Source organism: Bos indicus, chromosome 12 (assembly GCF_029378745.1).
Source record: "Bos indicus isolate NIAB-ARS_2022 breed Sahiwal x Tharparkar chromosome 12, NIAB-ARS_B.indTharparkar_mat_pri_1.0, whole genome shotgun sequence".
Lineage (NCBI taxonomy): Eukaryota > Metazoa > Chordata > Mammalia > Artiodactyla > Bovidae > Bos > Bos indicus.
In genome coordinates this window covers 74787709-74814553 of record NC_091771.1, presented here as the reverse complement: position 1 = coordinate 74814553, position 26845 = coordinate 74787709, and the positions used below count along the sequence as shown (strand labels likewise).

The 26845-nt window shown below is 41.7% G+C and overlaps 1 protein-coding gene across 2 annotated transcripts in view; it reads left to right on the top strand.

Annotated features, from left to right (window-relative positions):
* The window catches only part of LOC139186121 (ATP-binding cassette sub-family C member 4-like), a 171945-nt gene that overhangs the window by 56630 nt on the left and 88470 nt on the right, over positions 1-26845 (top strand). For both annotated transcript variants that reach the window (XM_070799911.1, XM_070799910.1), the window contains exons 12-18: positions 1946-2040; positions 2264-2350; positions 9234-9330; positions 11588-11755; positions 13378-13518; positions 14299-14336; positions 14733-14827. In XM_070799911.1, the coding sequence (XP_070656012.1) occupies positions 1946-2040; positions 2264-2350; positions 9234-9330; positions 11588-11755; positions 13378-13518; positions 14299-14336; positions 14733-14827 (721 nt within the window). The remainder of the gene's footprint in view (positions 1-1945; positions 2041-2263; positions 2351-9233; positions 9331-11587; positions 11756-13377; positions 13519-14298; positions 14337-14732; positions 14828-26845) is intronic.

Below are 26845 nucleotides of genomic sequence, written 5' to 3'. Positions count from 1 at the left end.
GTATTACATATGTTAATAACTGATGTATTAAACTAGATCTAATTGAAGTAAACCTTTAAGCTTATTGAGCTGAAAACTTTTCTGTAATAAAATAGGGAGATATGAAGTAATCACATTGGGAATATCAATTGAGGCTGATGAGATAACTCCAAAGTCCAGGAGTCAGCAGGCTCAGGGACTGAGTCTCAGTTTCTCTGTTTACTAGGAGTGTGGTCAGTCAGCAATAACAAGTTATCAATTCCTGTCCTTTTTCCATTTATGAGGGTTTTCCTACACTTTAGATTCTCACAGCATCCTTGAGTTTAGTGACTCTTGTTTCTGAAGCACATTCTGTAGAAGAGGAAAGTGAGACTTAGGAGATCAAAGGATTTTTTGTATCATGGAGACCCCGGAGTGCCATTTGCTTCCTCCCCAAATTTGCTAAAGTAAAGACAGAGAAATGAGTGCTGCTTGTCTATGCCAGGATCTGTCCAGTGATAAGTACAGGCAGTCTAAAATTTCTAATATAATAACTGTGTAACTTAAACTTGATTGTTATCTTGTGGTTTTTGGGATGTTCTTGTCATCATTTTTTATTTCCCCAGGTACTCTGGGGAAAATAAACAGATTTGTCTATTTATTTCTTAAATAGTATTCAGATAAATCTTATAGATTCCCTGATTCTCAAATCAAAGCCTCCCACTCTGGTGGGAGTGTTATCTATCCTGTAGATTATTCCAGTATCCTCCTCACTTGTATCCACCCTCACCCATTCCCCCTTACTGCCTGTTTTCCACAAAGCATAGAAGTGATTCTTTAAAAAACCTCAGACCAGGTCAGTCCTCCCTTCTCCCCCTTCCCCTGTTACTGGGAGTGCCCCCAGGCTCCTCCTGCTCTGTCTCTGCCCTAGCTCCCCTCATTCTTACTCAGCTCTGCTCTCCTGGCCTACTTGCTTGTCCTGAACACCTTGGGCATCCCCCCGTGGCCCCTGCATTCGCCCATCCCTCTGTGGGGAGCAGCCTCTCCAGGTCTGCCTGAGTCCCTCCTCCTCCCCAGATCTGCTCACATCCCCTCTGAGCAGAGCCCTCACACTCCAGTGTGGACTCTCTTCCCTCCTTCACTCTCCATCCCCCTGAGCTGGCTTCCTTTTCCTTCTAGTCCTCAGTACTTGCACTCAGGTTAATTTCTTATATCATCCATCTCCCACCATGGAAAGAAACTCTGGGACTTTGTTTCTTTGTGGCTGAATTCATCGTGCCCTGAATAATGTCTGGTGTATATGTCGATCTTCAATAAATAAATATGATAATAGTCAAATGCATAAATGCTGCAAAAAACTACAGAATTAAAAAGAGAAAACAAAGAGCTTTTTTGGTGGTGTTGTTCAAGGTTATAGTTTAGTCACTATGAAACATTCCCATTGCTCTTCATCAAATACTTGTATGAAGAACTGATGCTAAAGGATTAGGAGGATGGGAATTCCCTGGTGGTTCAGTGTTTAGGGCTCCATGCTTTCATGGCTGAGATCGTGGGTTCAATGCCTAGTCAGAGAACTAAGATCCCACAAGTTACATGGTTTGGCTTAAAAAAAAAAAAAATTAGGATAAGAGGAAAGTGAAAATCACTCATTCCTGTGTGACTCTTTGCGACCCCATGGACTATGCAGTCCATGGGATTCTCCAGGCCAGAATACTGGAGTGGGTAGCCTTTCCCTTCTCCAGGGGACCTTCCCAACCCAGGGATTGAACCCAGGTCTCCTGCATTGGAGGTGTATTCTTTACCAGCTGAGCCACAAGGGAAGCCCAAGAATACTGGAGTGGGTAGCCTATCCCTTCTCCAGCAGATCTTACTGACCCAGGAATTGAACTGGGGTCTCCTGATTGCAGGTGGATTCTTTACCAACTGAGCTATGAGAGGAGAATACATTTTAAATCTTATTCTCTTTCCCTTTTCTTTCTCCACATAGGATTTATGGTTTCTGGAGGATGGAGATCAAACTTTGATAGGAGACAGAGGAACCCGGCTGAGTGAAGGACAGAAAGCCCGGGTCAGCCTCGCCAGGTAAATGGGGTTTCAGTTGGCATTCTGCCCCTCATCCTCCATGGCTCCTAGTGGACATGAGCACGCAGAACCCTCTCACCAGGTGGGCCTTGGTGAAGCAGGGTCTTGGTTCTTTCTATGGACCCTTGGAATGAACATGGAGTTATTGGACATCATCATGATTCAGAGATGAGCCCCAGGCAGTGTGAAGTGTGTTCTCCTGACATCTGTCTATGTTTTCTAGAGCCATGTATCAGGATGCAGACATCTACCTCCTGGATGATCCATTCAGTGCAGTGGATGCAGGAGTCAGCAGACACTTGTTCGAACAGTGAGTTTGCTCCTGTGTTTCTATCATCTCTACTTTCCAGGAACCCTGTAGAGATCAGGGAAGAGAGCTCAGGAAAGCCTTTGTGCTTCAGGAGACTCAGCTCATTCTGCCCTGGTGTCCCTCTCCTCATCTCTTCCTTCCACAGAAGATCCATTATAGAGAAATCTTGTATCTTCATGAAGTCAAGAAAGGACAATACAGCAGGTGCTTCCATTCTGTGGAGACCAGTGGGGTCCGTGCTTTAGGGAGCGAGGGATAGATGGCAGATTTCCCCCTGCAAATGGCAGTTGATGGATCCAGACCTCAGGAATAAGAAAGATGATATACAGTTTTTAAGTCAGAGATCAGGTCTTGGTAACCTGGTACTTGACTGGCAGTTCTTTTCCTTCATCATTTTTTTTTTCTTTTCTTTCTTTCTTTATTTAAATTGAAGGATAATTGCTTTACAGTATTTTGTGGTTTTCTGTTATACATCAACAAGAATCAGCCATAGTTACATCCATGTTTCCTCCTGCCCAACCTCCCTCCCGTCTCCCACTCCATCATTCTTTGTCACAGAACCCCTGTTTCAGTTCCTTGAGTCATGAAACAAATTCCCATTGGCTATCCATTTACATTTGGTAATATAAGTTTCCATGCTGCTCTCCATACACCTCACCCTCTCCCTCCTTCCCTCAGCCCTGTGTCGTTAGGTCATTTCTGTATGTGTGTTTCTCCATTGCTGCCCTGAACTTAAATTCATCAGTACCATGCTTTTAGATTCCATATATATGTGTTAGTATACAATATTTATATTTCTCTTTCTGACTTACTTCACTCTGTATAATAGGCTCTAGGTTCATCCATCTAATTAGAACTGACTCGAATGCATTCCTTTTTATGGCTGAGTAGTATACCATTGTATATATGTACCATAGCTTCTTTATCTGTTAATCTGTTAATCCTCTCTCATTTTTTTAAGACATGTGAGAAGCAAAGTTTTCAGTACTGATTGGAAAGACCCTTGTTTTATGCTTATTATTCTGTATGTTTGAAAATACTTAGTAAAGTCTAGAATTTAAGAATGATTTATTCTACATCAGAGTCTGTTCTCTAAGTCTGTAAATCTGTTTCTGTTTTGTAGATAGTGTCATTTTTGCGATATTTTATATTCCACATATAAGTGATATCATATTGGTATTTGTCTTTCCCTTTCTGACTTACTTCACTTAGTATGATAATCTCCAGGTCCACTCACATTTCTGAAAATGGCATTCTTTTTTTTGCTTTCTTTATCCATTCACCTGTCAGTTGACATTTAGGTTGTTCCCATGTCTTCGATGTTGTGAATAGTGCTTCTACGAGCATAGGGGTACATGTGTCTTTTTGTGGTTTTATCTGGATATATGCCTAGGAGTGAGATTGCTAGATTATAGGATAATTCTATTTTTAATTTTCCAAGGAACCTCCAAACTGTTTTCCATATTGCCTCTACCAACTTACATTCCCACTAACAGTTTCAGTTCATTTCAGTCACTCAGTTGTGTCTGACTTGGAGACCCCATGGACTGCAGCACGCCAGGCCTCCCTGTCCATCGTCAGCTCCTGTACAGTGTAGGAAGGTTCTATTTTCTTTATATCCTTTCTAGCCATTGTTATTTTAATGATGGCCATTCTGACTGGTGTGAAGTTGTACCTCACTGTAGTTTTGATTTGCATTTCTCTAATAATTCACAATGTTAAACACCTTTTCATGTGCCTATTGGCCATCTATATCTATATCTATCTATCTATCTATCTATCTATCTATATATCCTTTGGAGAAATGTCTATTTAGTTCTGCTAATTTTTCAGCTGGGTTGTTTGTGTTTGTTATTGAATTGTATAAAGTATTTGTATATTTTGCAGATTACCCCCTTGTCAGTTGCATCATTTGGAAATATTTTCTCCCATTCTGTATGTTGTCTTTTTGTTTTCTGATGGTTTTCTTTGCTGTGCAAAAGCTTGTACATTTGATTAGGTCCCATTTGTTTATTTTGTTTTTATTTCTATTGTCTTGGGAGACTGACCTAAGAAAACATAGATATTATTTATGTCAGAGAATATTTTACCTGTGTTCTCTTCTAGAAGTTTTATGGTGTCATGTTTTAAGTTTAAGTCATTAAGTCATTTTAAGTTTATATTTGTGGGTGGTGAGAGGGTATGTTCCAACTTCACTGATTTACAAGCCTGTGTCTCTGCCTTTATGTCTTAGTCTCTTCTTCATCTAAGCTCACCAATCAGATTAAATTAGGCCCAGAGTGATTAAGGATAACAGTTACTCCTTTAAAGTCCCTGTCATGAAATTCTAAGGTACTAATGGCTAAGATGTCAGCAACTGAATTTTAAGGACATGACTGATTGTAAATCAGGTCCAGAATAAAAGAGTAGAAACTTAGCGGAGTCAGCTGATGTGTGAGGAGCTCTGACCTCTGACCTCTGGACACGAGGAGCTGGGATTCCACATCTACTAAGCAGAGGTTGTTAAACTTTGATGGAACCTGCCCGTATGAAAAACATGCTTAGTGCTGGCATGAGTTGTGGAGATAAATTTTGGTGATGGCTGCAGAACAATGTGAATGTACTTAATGCCACTCAACTGTATGCTTAAAATGGCAGAAATGGTAAATTTCATGTTAGGTATATTTTACTACGGGGCTTCCCTGTTGACTCAGTGATAAACAATCCACCTGCCAAGCAGAAGATGGAGATTGGATCCCTGGGTTGGGAAGATCCCCTGGTGAAGGAAATGGCAGCCCACTCAAGTATTCTTGCTTGGAGAATCCCATGAACAGAGGAGTTGGGTGGGCTACAATCCATGGGGTTGCAAAGAGTCAGATATAACTTAGGGGCTGAAAAACATCAACAACATATTTTACCACAATTAAAAAAAAGACTGCATAGTAGAATCGAATCTTTCAGAATCCGAGGTAGCAGAGGAGCTGACAAATGGCATGGCCTCCAGTTCTCTAATCTGTCCCCCCTTTCCCATGCTGTTTTGATCCTGGATGGATTTTCCCTTAGAGAAGTGCCTTGTGACTTGTGATGAGTTCAGTGACTGGGGCTAGTGCTGTGACAGGGATTCCCCACCCCCACCCTCCTGGCATCATGAGTAGCTTAGGCTCCCTCTTCCCAGGACCCTGACCTGAACCTACAAATGTCTGCCACCCCATCTTATGTGAGGCTGCACAAGTTCTCCATCATTTCCTGAACAGTTTCTGCTGTCCATCGCATCTGTGTCACGGGGAGGGGAGAGGGAGGCATTCTGATTGCTGAGAATGGTGTGCTGATCACAGTAGTTCTCCCAAGTTCTTATTCGAACACAGGAAGTATTTGTAAAGTTTTCTTAAACATTTTGGGTTTAATGACTTGAAATGTACACTTGATGGAAGCAAGCTTGTTTAGATTGTTGCTTGCTAATCACAGCCCATTCTCTAGGGAAACTTAAAGCAGAGAGCATGAAGGCAGTTTATAAAGTCACTCAGCAGCAAGGGGAGAATGTTCTCTAGTTAGAAAGTTGGATGGAATAATATGCTATGAGTGATGGTGGGCATGTCAAAGCTTAGTAATGGGGTTATTGTTCAGTCACTCAGTTGTGTCCTACTCTTTGTGACCCCATGGACTGTAGCACACCAGGGAGTATTTTGTATTAGTAATGTGGATTATTTTATATTACAAGTGAATGAATCGCACTCTACTTGCTGTTAACAGTTTCCTTCAGTTGTGAATATACATCCAAGTTTATTAAGGTTCTGTGAATTTACATCTATATGTTGCAGACATTGTGTGGGTTCTATCACATACAGAAGGTTAGCGGCCTTACAGGAACTGATGCAGTGTTACCTGTGTCTAACTTGGATTTTAACATGTGTCAGCCCCATATCACCAAACCCCTGCATCCTGTGTTATCAGGTCTTCGGGTCTGTTCTGATCAGACTCCCACACTGCTGTCTACACAGCTCACCCTCCTGCTCCAGCCCTTCAGAGACCCCCGTGCCAACCATGTTCAGGATGCAGCTCCAGGTCCTCAAACAGAGAACAGGCTTCTTTGCCGTCTGCTCCCATCAGCCTTTCCAGCTGTGCTGGCTTTGTGGTGGCCCTTTCTCACCCCTCCCTGGAGAAGGGAATGGCTACCCACTCCAGTATTCTTGCCTGGAGAACCCCATGGACAAAGGAGCCTGGCAGGCTACAGTCCATGGTCACAGAGTCAGACATGACTCAGCAACTGACACTTTCATTTTCACTTTTTTCTCACCCCTGTCTGTCTGTATATTCTGGTCCCTCTGTCCCCAAGCTAGGGAACAGTGTGTCAGGGCAAAGAAAAAAGGTGAAAAATGGGCCCTGCCATTCCCCCTGCTCCTCCAGTGGGTACCTGTGCCCCCTGTCTTCCCACAGCCCACAGAGGGCTGCACTTGACCATTTATGAATACCCTCCCAAGCCCCCATAAGCTGTGAATGCAGGGAGGTGCCTCAGCCTGGCTTGTTCTGTCCCAGGACCCCTGCACCTGCTGTGTCTTCTTCCAGGGATGTTTCCCCAGAGAGTCTCAGGGCTCCCGTGTCTCCCTATTTAAGACAGCAGCCCCCCTTTCTTTTTCTTCACAGCACATGTCATGCCTGAAAGGGCATTTTCTATACTCATTCTTATGTTCACGTTTATATGGTATATAATTTTGTCTCCTGTCTTGATCAGCGGGTGTATCCTTGGCATGTAGGACAGTACCTGGCTCACAAACCTCTGCTGACTGGATGAATGAAGGTGGGGACTCTGTCTTTTTTGTTTTATTTGGTACACATCCCTGTACCATTGGATGTGTCCACTCTTAACAGAGCCCATTATAGAATTATACATGGTATTATAATTCCTGGTGTACTTCCAAACTGGTATACATCCATACTTCTAGACTTCCCTGGTGGCTCAGACAGTAAAGTGTCTGCCTACAATGTGGGAGACCCAGGTTCAGTCCCTGGGTTGGGAAGATCCCCTGGAGAAGGAAATGGCAACCCACTCCAGTACTCTTGCCTGGAAAATCCCATGGACAGAGGATCCTGGTAGGCTAGAGTCCATGGGGTCACAAAGAGTCGGACATGACTGAGGGACTTCACTTTCATATGGTTATTTTAAGATTAACCCAGTCCTTACATAGTAATAACAATTAAACAACTGACTGTTGAATCAGTCATTTTTATGGCATGACTTGGAAATCTTTACTCTAAAAACTTGGAAAGTAGAGTGGTTTGGAGAAGTAGCATTATATTTAATTAATTAATTTTTATTTATTTATTTGACTGCATCGGGTCCTAGTTGCAGCACACAGGGTCATCTTGCTTCATGTGGGATCCTCCGTTGGTGACATACAGCCTCTTTAGCTGTGATGCACAGGCTCAGGCACTCTGAGGCATGTGGGATCTTAGTTCCCCTACCAGGCTGCCAGGGATCTAACCTGTGTCCCCTGCACTTGCATGTGGATTCCCAACTACTGGAAGTATCACCTGGAAAGTCCCCTAAAAAGCGTCTGAAGTTTAGTCACTTGTCTGATGTCATCAGGCTCGTGAGAGAGACTGAGCTGTAGTCTGCTGCCTCCAGACTCTCCATCTGACTCACTCACAAGCTGAGCTCTGGCCCAGGTCCCTGAGATTTGCTCTACGAGGGGCTCGGGCTCCCAGAATACCTGCCTGGAGCCCAGCCCGTGGTCACTGGGGTCCTGGTCCCACCCACTCTCTTCCTTGGAGGGGCTGTAGACCCTCTGGGGTGAAACTGGGGCTGAGTCCCTAAGGATCTGCCTTTAAAGTGTAGGAGCAGTCTGAGGGGTACTATGAGAAACACACACACACACACACTGAGGTTTGAATTCTGAGGAGGTCTTGGCTAAGAAAATTGTGTGTCCTTTGAGCCTTGGGTGATTTTTCCCTCTGATCGGGACTATTTGGACTCTCATCTTTCATTTTCACATTCAGAAAGTTTTCAGTGCAAGTAAAAAAAAAAAAAAAAAATTACTTCCTAGATGGGACTGTCACCACTTCCTGGGGGTCTGCATTTAGAATGTAGCAGCAGTTTTTTTATTGTAGAAAAGAAATTAACACTGCTGTTGGATGATTCCTGCTGTGATTTGGATTCCGTTCTGTCATTTTCATGTTTGGAAGGTGTTCAGTCCTAGTGAAAAAAGACTTTCTTCCTGGATGGGACTGGGAATGTTGTAGAGACTGATGGATGCCACGCTGGCATTAATTTCTGTCTAGTATTATTTTGGAAGAAGTATCTGAAAAATGCACTCTGGCAAAAGTTACCAAGAATCTATTTTTTTTGTTGCAATATGCACATCATTAATCATGAATAATCACCTAGAAAGCTGCCTAAGATAAATGTACACATTTTTATATGACATAGATTCCTCTTTTCCATTCCTGCTGCTGCTGCTGCTGCTAAGTCGCTTCAGTTGTGTCCGACTCTGTGTGACCCCATAGACGGCAGCCCACCAGGCTCCCCCATCCCTGGGATTCTGCATAGAGATAAAAGTGTTTTAGTTCAGTCAAGTTTTGGAATTTCAGTATTAGTTGTTTTTCTTTATGAAACATGTAAATGGGTTAAGCTGAGTTTTAGGCAAAAAAGCCTTAGCTGTTAGTGCCTTCTTCACAGGATTGCTTTATAGAATTTTTTAGCATAACTATTCTTTAAAGTTTGCAGCTGATGACTGTGAGGACCTACTCAGATTTACTGATTTATGTTTATTTGCTTTGTATTATTGATTTGGTATTTAAACTACAGATCTTTGCTGTGTTGCCTTTGTCTCATGTTTACAAAATATGTTTCAAATTTGGAGCAGTCCCATTAATGTGCTTTTGTATACTGTACATTTTACGTTTGTAGGTGTATTTGTCAAGCCTTGAGGGAGAAGATCACAATCTTAGTGACGCATCAGTGGCAGTACCTAAAAGCTGCAAGTTGGATTCTGATATTGAAAGGTGTAAGTAATTTCTAGACGCCTGTGGAACTTGAGAGCACTCAGGTGTGCTGAAAGCCAGGCCTCTCAGCAGGTCGCTCTCCTTGGGTTCATGGTAAACACCTTCTCTCTCAGTTTTACAGCTTCTTCTTCTCAAGGTTTTTGTTCATGCCTTTGACAATGAATCCAAAGACATGTAGAAATGTCACTACTATACTCTGTGCCACATAAACCCTAAAGTGTGTAAAAGTGCTACCACAGGGTTACTGAGTCATCACTGTTCTTGTGAAATTTGTTAAGGATAATGATGCTATTTTATATAGAACTTTTTGTTTTCCCCTTCCAGGATTTAAATCAAAGTATATTATTTGGAAATTAGAGATACTAAGACTTGTTTATATCCATGTGATTGTCATACGCAGTTTGCTAAAGAGCATCTTCCCTTAACACCAGAAGTGAGGTTGGGTATCTGAGCACCCGGGTCAGAGATGCCCACTCTGCCGGTGTCCCCAGTTGCTGATATCACTGTCTCTTTCCATGCCTGATACGTGTGGGAGCCTGTGCAGCAGGACGATAAAGCTCTGCTTTATGGGGCTCCTGTTCTTATGGGGGCAAATGTGACAAAGAGAGAGGGATGAAGCTGACATCCTAGTTGCCTGCTTAAAGAGCTGGTGCCTCATGGGGCCTGAGTGACATGAAGGTGGGGGCCATGCAATCACCTGGGGTAGGCGGGTCTGAAGCAGGGGGTCCTAAGGAAGGAGCTGACCTGGCAGGTTGGAGAAACAACAGGAAGAACAGTGTGTCTGGGGAGAGTGAGCAGGGGGATGTGGAAGGAGCTGGTCTCTGAGCACTGGGCAGTGTGTGGAAGTGGAATGGAAGTCTTGGACTGTCCAGAGCAGAGGAGTGATGTGGTCTGATGTGGGATTTAAAAGATTCCTTACTATTCATCTGGTCCCATTCACAGAAGGGAGAGGATGGCTGTCCTCTCGAAATTGTCAGTACTTGCTTGCAGAGTACAGCTGCAACCTTTGTACCACCAGTCATTTCCTTGTGCATGTTACAGATGTGAAGTGGAAAGTGGTAATTTCATTTAAAAGGTGCATGAATTTTGCCTCCCAAGTGAAATAACACAATGTATCCTGAATAATTTTCCAGTTCTGCAGTGTCAGATGGTACTCAAAGTCTTCACTGAGTTTCTCCAAGGGTACACCTCAGGGGATACGGTGAGAAGGGGTCCAGTGAGGGTCCTGGGTCATCTTCTTCCACCTGACTTGTCTTAACTAGAATTGCTCTCATTTTATGAGTTTTTCATTTTAGGATTTTTTTTTTTTATAATATTTTGTTTGCCACTGACTAAATCAGCTGAGTCTTGTTACATGGGGTGAGAAAATTGTGAAAATATCTGCATATTATTTTATATGACTTTGTAAGGGAGGGAAACTGTGCAAGGATATGTCACATGTGTTCAAAGAAAAAGATTAGATTGGCTGTAACTTAAACAGAGGCCTGATTTGGGGAAGCCTCATTGGCTGCTTGTGGTTGGTTGTTCCTAAGTTTTTTTCTTGGATCTGGGTGCACTGATTGTGGCTTAGATTTTGGTTTGCTGGCTGCCAAGGCATTAGCACCACCTCAATCTCATGGCCTCCTTGTTTAGTTGCTTCAAAAGGTGGAATATTGAATTTTCAGCTGGGAACTTCCTGCATTTGTGGGGAAGCTATAAAATACTGTGAAGATGCAGCTCCTGGGTTCTCTGTCCAGGGCTGGTTCCTACATGTCCTGTCCCAGCTGAGTGCATGAAACTATGAAAATGACAGTGGTCAGTGAAGTTTTGATGAATGACTGTTACCTATGTAGTTGTGTCAGTATTTTTCTCTCCTGGAATATCCTCCCCAATTAACTTTTTTAAAAATTCTGCTTCTCACATGAGGTGTTTCTCAGTTCCCATGTTGTCTAAAAAGACTGTGCTGATCCTCCCACAACCTCTGTACTTCTTACTTCCCTAAGTGCCCATGGTAGTTATGTCAGTGGTCTCCATTCTTAACACATCATCACACATTTCTTTCATATCCCTCAGAACCTGACACAGGGTTTAGCAGAGAATAAAATGTTCTGTTCTGTGTAGAGTTGAACTGCATTAGATTTGTCAACCACAATGTCAGACCCAAGGATCATTTTCTTAGGAAAATCATAATTTATTACCAGTTAACTTTAGTTGATTAGTGTTCAGATTATATTACTGTTATCTAATGCAAATATATTCCTCTCAAATTCTTTATTTTAGGGCAAAATGGTACAATATGGAACTTACATTGGGCTGCTGAAATCGGGGGTAGATTTTGATTTCCTTTTAAAGAGGAATGAAGAAGAACCATCTCCAGATCTGGAATCTTCTACCCTGAAGAATCAGTCCAGACCCTTGATGAGAAGTGCTGCTTCAGAGCTCCAAGATGTGAGTTTCTCATCCCGCAACACGCCGCTGTATGTCTGCTCTTGGTAGACTTGTGGAGCTTCAGTCTTTTCCACTGGTGACATCTTCATTTGCCTTAAAGTAGATCCTAAGAGTCCAAGGCCCTGTTCCATGGAACTGGTAGAGTTAGAAGAGCATGAAGGGAGCAAGCCTGCTTGTGGTTCTCCTTTGGGTGTTGGATAGAGTATCTTATGGAGATCAGTAGTGGGTGCACTGCTATGACTTCCTGGGTGTATGTGACTCACCATGATATGTGAACTCTTTCATTTACCATAGTTACATCCTACTCACTGTGGTAGCCCCCAGCTTCCCTTATGCATCCAGAGGCTTAATGTGAAGATCCCCTTAGACTGAGTCCTGATGTTGCTACATTAAATCAGCTACTTTTCCTATATGTTGGAATGTTCTGGCACTGCAGGTGACCAATGGTAGTATTTTGCCTCACCATCAGATGGTTTATGATGGATCAGAGGTAGCATGTGCAAAGAACCTGACAAACGGGAGACTTTGAAGTTAGTTCCCATCTTCCTTTCTTATCCTTTAAGACTGAGAACGACATCTAATCCACCTTGAATCCCAGTGGTCAGGAGAGAGCTGAGGACATCCTGTGCTCCTGTGACTGTATAATGCATTCTAAGTCCTTCAGATCAGATCATATCAGTCACTCAGTCATGTCCGACTCTTTGCGACCCCATGAATCACAGCACGCCAGGCCTCCCTGTCCATCACCAACTCCCGGAGTTCACTCAGACTCACGTCCATCGAGTCAGTGATGCCATCCAGCCATCTCATCCTCTGTCGTCCCCTTCTCCTCTTGCCCCCAATCTCTCCCAGCATCAGAGTCTTTTCCAATGAGTCAACTCTTCGCATGAGGTGGCCAAAGTACTGGAGTTTCAGCTTTAGCATCATTCCTTCCAAAGAAATCCCAGGGCTGATCTTCAGAATGGACTGGTTGGATCTCCTTGCCCTTATCTCCCTTAAAAACAAACATAGATATCCTCAGCATCCAAACTCTGAATGATTCTGATAAGCATTTGGATTAATTCCTCAGTTTCTAAACTCAGGAATCACTCTCTGAAATTTAGGAATCAAATAGATTCAGATTATATGCTTGTCTCTTACTATCCAAACCCATTTTCCTCAAATGCACTCTGTGACCTCAGTTTACTGTATTTAGCTAGTATTTTGAACCACAAGTATGTTGTATGTTTCATGTTTTTATGATTGAATGACACAAATTATCTAGAAGAATACACGAGTTTCATATCATTTTGTATATTATTTTGGAACAAGCTTCTGCTGAGAGTCATGACTGACTTTAAGCAAAGCCACCCAACAGTGAATAACCTTGTACAAATGATACTTTCTTATTTCTAACAGATTCTTAGGAGTGGGATGGCTGGGTCCAAAGATAAAGGCACACATGGTTTGGCCAGATATTCCCACACTCCTCTCCATAGGAGATGGACCATCTTGCACTTCTACTAGTGTATGAGATGTGTCTGTCTCCCCACAGCTTTGCTGTAGAGGGCTTTGTTGAACTTTTCACATTCGGGGATTCCTTATTTAAAATTTTGTCTCTCACTGCCATTTTTCCCTCCCAGACTGAGAATATAGAGGTCACACTTCCTCTAGAGGACCGTTTGGAAGGAACAGTTGGTATTAAGACCTACAATGATTACTTCACAGCTGGTGCTCAATGCTTTATCATCATTTTCCTTATTCTAGTGAACATTGCAGCTCAGGTAAATAAGGACATTTATTTTGGTGTGTGCCCTCAGCTTGGTATTTACATATTTATACTGTATTTATGTTATCATTATTTTTAATATGTATATGAAGATATTTATCTCAAAGAACTGGCTCATGCAGTTGTAGGATCTAGCTGGGTGAATGTGAAACCAGAAAGGCAGGCCTGAAGGCTGGAACGTCTGGCAGGAGCCGACCCTGCTGTCTGAGGCAGAATTTCTTCTTCTTCCAAGCGGCCTCAGGTTTTGCTCTTAGGGCCTTTGACTGACTGGATGAGGCCACCACAGTGTTGAGTGTGATCTCCTCTACTGAAGTTCTGATGATGGATGTGACCCACATCCACAAAATACCTTCATGGCAACATCTAGACGAGTGTTGAATCATTGGACACTGGCCTGCCCAAGCTGACACAGACAGCTGACCATCACAGTACTTGTCGAATGTTTTTTTCTTACATTTGCACTATGATTACTGCATTTTGCAATTCACTTGTGTTTGCTTTGAGATACGTTATCTGTGGGGAGCAAAATAAGTGAAGGTTATCGGTATTATGTACGTGATGGAGAACTTCCAGGGAAAAAAGAATATCTTTTAAAGAGTTTAAAATGTAAGATGCCCTCCCTTGACCTGTAGCCATCTGAGGTGTGGGGCTTGGCACAGGCCTGGGCTGAAAGGACCATCTCTGTTTTCTGGAGCCTTTCCATCCCCGATCCTATTGAGCGGGGTGTGAGGCTCAGTGATGTCAGTGTGTGAGTGACTGTTGTTTCCTGCTCCAGGTTGCCTACGCCCTGCAGGATTGGTGGCTTGCATACTGGTGAGTGATTCCTGATCTGACCCAAAGTGCTGTGAAATCTGCATGAAATCTCACTTTCCCACAGTCAGGGGGAGAAGGGAGGGGCTTGTTCAGCCTCCTCTTCTGACCCTCACATAGTTTCCCTGAAGAAAAAGTAAAGTTCCTGCTGGTGGAGAGTGACGCTCCCGTTGTCTCTCCCCAGGTCTGACCCTCAGCAGCTTCCTCATAGATGATTTTGAAAACTGAAGGTTGTGATTCAAATTGAATCTTTATAAGGTAGATGGACACAGAGCCCTGTGAACTGGGAACCATTTTTCTAGCATAAAATACATTTCTCAAATTGAGTTTTTTTATATATATATATATTTGAATACATTCTGTCTGAAGCATAATATTTTTTTCTTCCCTGTTCTATAGGGCAAATTTACAAAGTGCCCTGTATTTTGAGGTATATGGAAAAGGAGAGACAATTGTGATGCTTGATCTGAACTGGTATTTAGGAGCCTATTCAGGTAAAGTTGAATTCTCCGGTCTATTATATGAGAGTGTGAGGTGCTTACAAGGAGCCTGTGTGAGCATCTAGGGCTTCCAGGCATAATTCGGTAATGTCTCAACAGATTTAAGAGTTTGATTTGCATTTACTCTGTGAATTAACTAGAACAATTATCTTTAAAATCTAGAAGAAAGAAGTTGAATGGAGATTCTTGATTTATTGTGCACTGGTTTTGGTAGTTAAACCAGGATTGCACATTCAGAAAATCAGCCACTGTAAATACATGGTATTGTCTATTCTAATAGGTTGCTTTAGCTAAATCTTATATTGTTATATGAATGGGCAATGGAATTAGAAACAGATCCCTACTCTGTGGTTCAGAGTTTTCCAATTCTGTCTGAATAAGCTCTGGCTTTTATTGATCTTGAAGGTATGCAAAATCCCTTCACCACACTGCTCATCTCTTGGGCATCACTAATTACTTGAGAAGCTAAGCAGGGGGAATCCAGCATCTGGGGATAGATTCCTTCTCTTTCTTGCCTTGAGTTCACAGTGTTATCTTATCTCCAGCTATGTGATTAATTTAACATGTGACTAATATTAACATGACTCACTGTATTCACAAGAGCTTAGAATATATATAATATTACATAGTGTTTAAAAGATGTCATCATCTAAAATTTTAAATATCTTTTTATCCATTCATTTGTTGATGGACATTTAGATTGCTGCCATGTCCTGGCTATTATAAATATTTACTACTATGAACATTGGGGCATAATAATAAATAATAATAATATCAATTAATTAATTTTTAAATTATAAATAAAAATAATAAAATAATTTTATATTGGATTATAAGTGATTGGGTTTCACTGGTTGCTCAGATAGTAAAGAATCTGCCTACAATGCAGGAAACCTGGGTTCGATCCCTGGAGAAGGGAATGGCATCCAACTCCAGTATTCTTGCCTGTGATATCCCATGGTACCAGGGTCCAGCCCCAGTTGGATCCAGTGATTCCCTCAGGAGAACGCCGTTGGCGAAAGAGGATAGATAAAAGGGGAGAGAAAGAGGCTTGATCTAACTGGTTTATGCAGAAAACCAATAAAGTTCGTAACACTGAACTTTCTCTGACCACAGAGGCCACAGGTGCCCTCTCGAATAGCTGAAGGTGCCCCACCTTAGGCACCTTCTTGAGTGGGTCTTAGAAGCCCGGGCAGTTAAGTGGTCTCAGAGAGCCCCCACGCTCCAATTAGTCATCCTGAAAGAAGAACAGAGAAGAAAAGGAGAGAAAAGGAAACAAGAATGACACAGGGAGACCAAGCCTGATGAGCAAGGCCAATAGCTTTATTTTCAAAAGGAGTTTTTATACCCTAAGTTGTACATAGAGGATAATAGTGAATGCAGAGTCATGCAAAGTCAGCAGTCCTTGACCCTCATCGAGACCAGGCTTTCTTTTCTGCAAACTTATCGTATACAAATGCTTTAGGTGATTTACATCATCTTCTGGCCAGGAGGCCTATTAACATTTTATGACTTTTTGTTCTGATAAAGGTTAGTTAACCAGAAAACTTATTTTCTCTAAAAGTAATTTTCTAAAGTTTGGCGCCACTCTCTGAAAGCACTAGATAAAGTTGCATTCCTATAAGGCAAATGTGCAGTGGGCTTTAGCAAGGAAAGAATTTACTACCTCAAGGGTCTAAAGTTGTTAACACCAAGGCCACTACTTATTTTTTCTATATACCAACTATATTAATTAATTAATTATACTCCCAGGGACACAGTGGGTAAGGGATATGGAAACTTGGCAGCAAGCATTAGCTCAACAATGAAATCTTCTACTAGTTCTATTCTAATAATTTCTAACTCGCCAAGAGGCTCTATACTATTTGAATATCTTAAGCTGCCCATGCCTCTTGCAGTTGGGAGGCTGTAAACAATCATATGTGTAGGTGTAGGAGTCCGGATAAACCTGTCAGGCAAGTTAAGAGAGCCATCTGAGGGGTTTGGATTGAAACACTCCTATTATGCCCAGGAGACTTATTAACTAGGGCCGTAAGTTGATTTCCTTCAGAGAAAGGTGGTTGAGGATAGCCCCCTGTTAATATCAGAGGAGTTGGTGAAAGTCGTAAAATAGTAAAACAGACAGATTCTGGTTTTGGGGTAGATGCTCAAGCAGATCCAGGGGGCCCCTTGAGTCCTGACTCACCTTGGCCATCAGGGCTCTCCCGCATGACCTTGTCATGGGAGGGTACTCCTGTGCTGGCTCCCAGCACCATGGACTGAGAAGCCTGATGGGCTATGGTCCATAGGGTTGCAAAGAGTTGGACATGACTGAAGTGACTTAGCATGCACACATAGATGATTAACAATGTTGTGATAGTTTCATGTGGACAGCAAAGACACTCAGCCATACATATATTCATTCTCCTCCAAATCCCTTCCCCACCCCCCGTCCAGGCTATCACATAACTGAGCAGAGTTCCCTGTGTTATACAGTAGGTTCTTATTGGTTACCCACTTTAAATATAGAAGAGTGTGCATGTTGATCCCAAACTCCCTAACTATCTCTTCCCCTTTCTTCTTCCCCCTGACAACCATAATTTCATTCTCTAAGTCTGTCAGTATGTTTCTGTTACATAAATACATTTATTTGTATAATTTCTTTTTAGGTTCCACCTATAAGGGATGTTTTACAATATTTTTCCTCTCTGACTTACTTCATTCAGCCTGACAATCTCTAGGCCCACCCATGTTGTGGCAAATGGCATTATTTCATTCTTTTTTAATGACTGTGTAATAGTCCATTGTATGTATGTACCACCTCTTCTTTGTCCATTCCTGCCAATGGTTATTTAGGTTGCTTTCACATGTTAGCTGTTGTAAACAGTGCTGCAGTGAGCATTGGGGTGCATATATCCTGGTATGTATCCTTTTGGACTATGTTTTTCTCTGGGTATATGTCTAGAACTGGGGCTCCTGGACTACCAAGGTCATATGGTAGTTCTATTTTTAGTTTGTAATGAACCTCCATACTGTTCTCCATAGTAGTTATATCAATTTACATTCCCACCATAGTGCAAGAGGGTTCCCTTCTCTCTACAGCCTTTCCAGAATTTATTGTAAGATTTTTTGCTGATGGCCATTCTGATTGATGTGAGGTGATACCTCATTGTAGTTTCGATCTGCATTTCTCTAATAATTAGTCATATAGACTTTTTTTTGTTTTCATGTTGTCCATTGGTATGTTTTCTTTGGAGAAATGTCTATTTATGTCTTCCACTTATTTTTTGATTGGATTGTTTGTTTTTTTGATATTGAGCTGCATAAACTGTTTGTATATTTTGAAGGTTAATCCCTTGTCAGTTGCTTAGTTTACAGTTATTTTCCCCCATTCTGAGGATTGTGTTTTCATCTCATTTATGATACCTATATATAATGGGATATTACTCAGCTACAAAAAAGAATGAAATTAGCTGATTTGTAGAGACATGGGTGGACCTAGAGTCTGTTATACAGAGTGAAGTAAGTCAGAAAGAAAAGCAAAAAAAAAAAAAAAGCACATATTAACACATATATGTGAACTCTAGCAAAATGGTACAGATGAACCTATTTGCAGGAATAGAGATAGTGATGTAGAGAACGTATGTGTGGAAACATGTGGGGGAGGTGTAGGAGATGAATGGACAGGTTAGGATATACACTACCATACACTAGATAGCTAGTGGGAACTTGCTGGATAGTACAGGGAACTCAGTACAGTGCTCTCTGAGGACATTGAGGGGTGGGATTAATTGAGAAGGGGAGGTATAGGAGGACGGGATATATGTACATATTGCTGATTTACTTCCTTGTACAGAAACTAACACAACATTGTAAAGCAAGTATGTTCCAGTAAAAATAAATAAATAACAATATTCCCACAGGAAACACTTGTATAAACTGGCTACAAAGAATGTGTTATATAAAAATCCACTCTTTGAAATTTGGTATTTATTTTATGAATCACTTGCTAAGAAATCCAAATACATTAGCTGTTTACCTTCTTAATTGGTGGACTATGGGGGCTTAAAGGAAGAAGGAAAGGATTCTGTTTTATATTCATATAGGGTAGTGGGCTAAGGCAAATGCTTGTTGATGGAATTCAGGAATCTGAGCAGGTTTCAGAGTTTAACACTGATGTGTCAGCTGAATGGAAAAACACTACATGAAGGAATATTTATTACAAGGGTCATCACTCCTTTATTTACCATTGTGAGTTGAAGAGATGTTCGGAGGGCTATTTTCATTTTTATATGGATCAGTTTAGTTCAGATCAGATCAGTTGCTCAGTCAGTCCGACGTTGTGACCCCACGTACTGCTGCACACCAGGCTTCCCTGTCCGTCACCAACTCCCAGAGTTTACTCAAACTCATGCCCATTGAGTCAGTGATGCCATCCCATCATTTCATCCTCTGTCGTCCCCTTCTCCTCCTGCCCTCAATCTTTCCCAGCATCAGGGTCTTTTCAAATGAGTCAGCTCTTTGCATCAGGTAGCCAAAGTATTGGAGTTTCAGCTTCAACATCAGTCCTTTTCTTTAGGATGGACTGGTTGGATCTCCTTGCAGTCCAAGGGACTCTCAAGAGTCTTCTCCAACATCATAGTTCAAAAGCATCAATTCTTTGGCATTCAGCTTTCTTTATAGTCCAACTCTCACATCCATACATGACTACTGGAAAAACCATAGCCTTGACTAGACAGACCTTTGTTGGCAAAGTAATGTCTCTGCTTTTTAATATGCTGTCTCGGTTGGTCATAACTTTTCTTCCAAGGAGTAAGCGTCTTTTAATTTCATGGCTGCAATCACCATCTGCAGTGATTTTGGAGTCCCAAAAAATAAAGTCTGGCACTGTTTCCACTGTTTCCGCATCTGTTTGCCATAAAGTGATGGGACCACATGCCATGATCTTAGTTTTCTGAATGTTGAGCTTTAAGCCAGCTTTTTCCCTCTCCTCTTTCACTTTCATCAAGAGACTCTTTAGTTCTTCATTTCTACAATAAGGGTAATGTCATCTGCATATCTGAGGTTATTGGTATTTCTCCAAGCAATCTTTATTCCAGTTAGTACTTCATCCAGCCCAGTGTTTCTCATGATGTACTCTGCATATAAGTTAAATAAGCATGATGACAAAATACAGCCTTGACATACTCCTTTTCCTATTTGGAACCAGTCTGTTGTTCCATGTCCAGTTCTAACTGTTGCTTACGATCTGCATACAGATATGTCAAGAGGCAGGCCAGGTGGTTTGATATTCCCATCTCGTTCAGAATTTTCCACAGTTTATTGTGATCCACACAGTCAAAGGCTTTGACATAGTCAATAAAGGAGAAATAGATGTTTTTCTGGAACTCTCTTGCTTTTTTCCATGATCCAGCAGGTGTTGGCAATTTGATCTCTGGTTCCTCTGCCTTTTCTAAAACCAGCTTGAACATCTAGAAGTTCATGGTTCACGTATTGCTGAAGCCTGGCTTGGAGAATTTTGAACATTTCTTTGCTAGCGTGTGAGATAGGAGCAAATGTGCAGTAGTTTGAGCATTCATTTCCTTTCTTTGGGATTGGAATGAAAACTGACCTTTTCCAGTCCTGTGGCCCCTGCTGAGTTTTCCAAATTTGCTGACATATTGAGTACAGCACTTTCACAGTATCATCTTTTAGGATTTGAAATAGCTCAACTGGATTTCCATCACCTCCACTAGCTTTGTTTGTAGTGATGCTTACTAAGGCCCACTTGCCTTCACATTCCAGGATGTCTGCCTCTAGGTGAGTGATCACAACATCATGATTATCTGGGTCGTGAAGATCTTTTTTGTACAGTTCTTCTATGTGTTCTTGCCACCTCTTCATAATATCTTCTGCTTCTGTTAAGTCCATAATATTTCTGTCCTTTATTGAGCCCATCTTTGCATGAAATGTTCCCTTGGTATCTCTAATTTTCTTGAAGAGATCTCTAGTCTTTCCCATTCTATTGTTTTTCTCTATTTCTTTGCACTGATCACTGAGGAATGCTTTCTTATCTCTCCTTGCTATTCTTTGGAACTCTGCATTTAAATGGGTATATCTTTCCTTTTCTCCTTTGCTTTTTGCTTTTCTTCTTTTCACAGCTATTTGTAAGGCCTCCTCAGACAGCCATTTTGTTCTTTTGCATTTCTTTTTCTTGGGGAGGTCTTGCTCCTTGTCTACTGTACAATGTCACAAACCTCCATCCATAGTTCATCTGGCATTCTATCAGATCTAGTCCCTTAAATCTATTTCTCACTTCCACTGTATAATCATAAGGGATTTGATTTGGGTCATACCTGAATGGTAGTGGCTTTCCCTTTCTTCAATTTAAGTCTGAATTTGGCAATAATGAATTCATGATCTGAGCCACAGTCAGCTCCCGGTCTTGTTTTTGCTGACTGTATAGAACATCTCCATCTTTGGCTGCAAAGAATATAATCAATTTGAATTAGATGTTGACCATCTGGTGATGTCCATGTGTAGAGTCTTCTCTTGTGTTGTTGGAAGAAGGTATTTGCTATGACCAGTGTATTCTCTTGGCAGAATGCTAAGAGCCTTTGCCTTGCTTCATTCTGTACTCCAAGGCCAGATTTGCCTGTTACTCTGGGTGTTTCTTGACTTCCTACTTTTGCATTCCAGTTCTCTATAATGAAAAGGACATCTTTTTTGGGTGTTAATTCTAGAAGGTCCTGTAGGTCTTCATAGAACTGTTCAACTTCAACCTCTTTGGCATTACTGGTCAGGACATAGACTTAGATTACCGTGATACTGAATGGTTTGCCTTGGAAACGAACAGAGATCATTCTGTGTTTTTTGAGATTGCATCCAAGCACTGCATTTTGGACTCTTTCGTTGAATATGATGGCTACTCCATTTCTTCTAATGGATTCCTGTGCACAGTAGTAGATATAAAGTTCTTCTGAGTTACATTCACCCATTCCAGTCCATTTTAGTTCACTGATTCCTAAAATGTGGAATTTTAGGAATTTGATGGCATTCACTCTTGCCATCTCCTGTTTGATCACTTCCAATTTGCCTGGATTCATGGACCTAACAGTCCAGGTTCCTTTGCAATGTTGCTCTTTACAACATCGGACCTTGCTTCTATCACCAGTCACATCTACAACTGGCTGTTATTTTTGCTTTGGCTCTGTCTCTTCATTCTTTCTGGAGTTATTTCTCCACTGTTCTCTAGTAGCATATTGGGTACCTACCAACTGGGGAGTTCATCTTTCAGTGTCCTATCTTTTTGCCTTTTCATACTGTTCATGGGGTTCTCAAGACTGGAATACTGAAGTGCTTTGTCATTCCCTTCTCCAGTGGACCACATTTTGTTAGAACTCTCCACCATGACCCATCAGTCTTAGGTACTCCTACATGACATGGCTCATAGTTTCATTGAGTTAGACAAGGCTGTGGTCCATGTAATTAGATTGGTTAGTTTTTTGTGATTGTGGCTTTCAGTCTGTCTGCCCTCTGATGGAGAATGATAAGAAGCTTATGGAAGCTTCCTGATGGGAGAGACTGACTAAGGGAGATACTGGGTCCTGTTCTGATGGGCAGGTCTATGCTCAGTAAATCTTTAATCTGATTTTCTGTTGATGGGTGGAGCTGTGTTCCCTCCCTGCTACTTATCTTGGGCCAAACTATGGTGGAGGTAATAAAGATAAACTACGGTGGAGGTATGAAAACCTACAAGACCCTTTAGAAAGTGAAAATGAAAGTGAAGTTGCTCAGTCTGACTCTTTTCAACCCCATGGACTGCAGCCTACCAGGCTCCTCTGTCCATGGGATTTTCCAGGCAATAGTACTTGAGTGGATTGCCATTTCCTTCTCGGGGGGATCTTCCTGACCCAGAGATTGAACCCGGGTCTCCTGCATTGTAGACAGATGTTTTACCATCTGAGCCACCAGGGAAGTCCTAACTTTTTAGTACTATCACCCCCAAAAGATGTCCTTTTCATTATATGGGATTGAAACACAAAAGTAGGAAGTCAAGAAACACCTGGAGTAACAGGCAAATTTGGCCTTGGAGTACGGAATGAAGCAGGGCAAAGGCTAATAGAGTTTTGCTAAGAAAACACACTGGTCTTAGCAAACACCCTCTTCCAACAACACAAGAGAAGACTCTACACATGGAAATCACCAGATGGTCGCACCGAAGTCAGATTGATTATATTATTTGCAGCCAAAGATAGAGAAGCTGTATACAGTCAGCAAAAACAAGACTTGGAGCTCACTGTGGCTCAGATCGTGAACTACTTATTGTCAAATTCAGACTTAAATTGAAGAAAGTAGGGAAAACCACTAGACCATTCAGGTATGACCTAAATCAAATCCCTTATGATTATACAGTGGAAATGAGAAATAGATTTAAGGGACTAGATGTAATAGACAGAGTGCCTGATGAGCTATGGTCGGAAGTTTGTGACATTGTATAGGAAACAGGGATCAAGACCATCCCCATGGAAAATAAATGCAAAAAAGCAAAATGGCTGTCTGGGGAGGCCTTACAAATAGCTGTGAAAAGAAGAGAAGTGAAAAGCAAAGGAGAAAAGGAAAGATATAAGCATCTGAATGCAGAGTTCCAAAGAATAGCAAGAAGAGATAAGAAAGCCTTCCTCAGAGATCAGTGCAAAGAAATGGGGGGAAATAACAGAATGGCAAAGACTGGAGATCTCTTCAAGAAAATTAGAGATACCAAGGGAATATTTCATGCAAAGATTGGCTTGATAAAGGACAGAAATGGTATGGACCTAGGAGAAGCAGAAGATATTAAGAAGAATACACATGAGAACTGTACAAAAAGGAGTTCATTACCCAGATAATCATGATGGTGTGATCACTCACCTAGAGCCAGACATCCTGGAATGTGAAGTCAAGTGGGCCTTAGAAAGCATCACCATGAACAAAGGTAGTGGAGGTGATGGAATTCAAGGTGACCTATTTCAAATCCTGAAAGATGATGATGTGAAAGTGCTGCACTCAATATGCCAGCAAATTTGGAAAACTCAGCAGTGGCCACAGGACTGGAAAAGGTCAGTTTTCATTCCAATCCCCAAAAAAGGCAATGCCAAAGAATGCTCCAACTACCGCACAATTGCACTCATCTCACATGCTAGTAAAGTAATGCTCAAAATTCTCCAAGCTAGGCTTCAGCAATACGTGAATGGTGAACTTCCTGATGTTCAAGCTGGTTTTAGAAAAGGCAGAGGAACCAGAGATCAAATTGCCAACATCCGCTGGATCATCAAAAAAGCAAGAGAATTCCAGAAAAACATCTATTTCTGCTTTATTGACTATGCCAAAGCCTTTGACTGTGTGGATCATAATAAACTGTGGAAAATTCTGAAAGAGATGGGTATACCAAACCACCTGACCTGCCTCTTGAGAAACCTATATGCAGGTCAGGAAGCAACAGCTTGAACTAGACATGGAACAGCAGACTGGTTCCAAATAGGAAAAGGAGTACATCAAGGCTGTATATTGTCACCCTGCTTATTTAACTTATAAGCAGTGTACATCATGAGAAATGCTGGGCTGGAAGAAGCACAATCTGGAATAAAGATTGCTTGGAGAAATATCAATAACCTCAGATATGCAGAGGACACCACCCTTATGGCACAAAGTGAAGAGGAACTAAAAAAGCCTCTTGATGAAAGTGAAGGAGGAGAGTGAAAAAGTTGGCTTAAAGCTCAACATTCAGAAAATGAAGATCATGGCATCCGGTCCCATCACTTCATGGCAAATAGACGGGGAAACAGTGGAAACAGTGTCAGACTTTATTTTTTGGGGCTCCAAAATCACTGCAGATGGTGACTGCAGCCATGAAATTAAAAGACGCATACTCTTTGGAAGGAAAGTTATGACCAATCTAGATAGCATATTGAAAAGCAGAGACATTACTTTGCCAACAAAGGTCCGTCTAGTCAAGGCTATGATTTTCCAGTAGTCATGTATAGATGTGAGAATTAGACTGTGAAGAAAGCTGAGCACTGAAGAATTGATGCTTTTGAACTGTGGTGCTGGAGAAGACTCTTGAGAGTTCCTTAGACTGCAAGGAGATCCAACCAGTCCATCCAAAAGGAGATCAGTCCTGGCTGTTCATTGGAACGACTGATGCTAAAGCTGAACCTCCAATACTTTGGCCACCTCATGCAAAGAGTTGACTCATTGGAAAAGACCCTGATGCTGGGAGGGATTGGGGGCAGGAGGAGAAGGGGACGACAGAGGATAAGATATCTGGATGGCATTACCGACTTGATCGACATGAGTTTGAGTGAACTCCAGGTGTTGATGATGGACAGGGAGGCCTCACGTGCTGTGATTCATGAGGTCGCATAGAGTCAGACACGACTGAGCCAGTGAACTGAGCTGAACTGAACTGAATGAATATAATGGTGACTTCCCTCACAAGATCCCATGCATGTAATGCTAAAGACCATGCCCCTAACCCTGCTGCAGTCCACCACCAACCCACACCTTCACCAGAGACTCCTGGACACCCATAGGCAAGTCTCCTCTGGGGTCACTGTTCCTTCCTCCTTGGTCCTGGTGCACAAGGTTCTGTTGTGCCCTCCAAGAGTCTATTTCCCAGTCCTGTGTAAGTTCTGACAGCTCTATGGTGGGGTTAATGGCAACCTCCTCCAAGAGGACTTATGCCATACCCACACCCAGAGCTCCTGTCCCTGCGGCAGACCACTGCCAACCCCATACCTCCACAGGAAACTCTCAAACACAGTTCTGTCTCAGTCTCTGTGGGGACTCTGGGTCCTGGTGCACACAAGGTTCATTTGAGCCCTCTGAGCATCTCTGGCAGGAATTGGGTTTGATTCTAAACATGAATTCGCCACTTCTGCTGTCTTGCTGGGGCTGCTCCTTTGCCCTTAGACATGGGGTATCTCCTCACAGCCACTCCAGTGCCTACCATCTTACTAGGTTTTCCCTGACCTTGGATGTGGGGCTGCTCCTTCTGACTTTGGATGTGGTTTTATATGCATAGTGATGCTCATTTATCATTGATAAAAATTTTTAAATGATAATATTTATTTACAAATGCTTTGTGTTTCCTTAAAACACTTAGTGAGAGGTTAGTTGCTTGTTTAGATTATCTATAAATTATTATTTAGGTTATAATTATCTCTTGTCAAAATATAATAGTTTCTCGCTATTTCTTGAATAGCAATAGTTTGCAAACTAATTAATTGTTAGTTGCAAATAATTAAGTTGTCTGTTTGCAACTTAATATGGTCCTTCTGTACTCTTTAAAACTACTTGGACATAGAAATTGCTATGTTATTTTTTATTTATTTGATTTTTATTAATTTTCACTGGAGTACAGTTGCTTTACAGTGTCGTGTGAGATTTTGCTGTACAACAAAGTGCCATCAGTCATATGTACAGTGCACATATATCCCCATTTTTTTTGTTTCCTTCTCATTTAGATCACCACTGAGTAGAATTTTCTGTGCTATAAAAGTAGATTCTCAAGTAGCTATTTTACATAGAAGTAAATTTTCATGTAAATTTACTGTTTACAAGGAAATGGTAAGTCATTTCTCCTGTTCCTCTTCCTTCTCACACTGATATCTAAAACTGAGGTATGCTTTGATTGTGGAATATGTAACTAGTGGGATTTGAAATGTGGCAAAGGGAAGAAGATCAACTGTTTTTCATAATCATCTTTCTTTTTGTTTTTAAAAAATGTTTAAATAACTAAAGTTATTTTTTGTTTGTTTGTTTGTTTTATTTATTTTTGGCTATGCTGGGTCTTCATCGCTGTGTGGACTTTCTCTAGTTGCCAAGGGCAGAGTCTACTCTAATTGTGATGTGCAGGTTTCTCATTGCATGGCTTCTCTTGTTTCAGAGCATGGGCTCTAGGGTGTGGGGACTTCAGTAGATGCAGCCAGTGGGCTTTAGTAGTTGTGGTTCCTGGGCTCTAGAGCACAAGCTCAATAGTTATGGAGCACAGGCTAAGCTGCTCTGAGACATGTG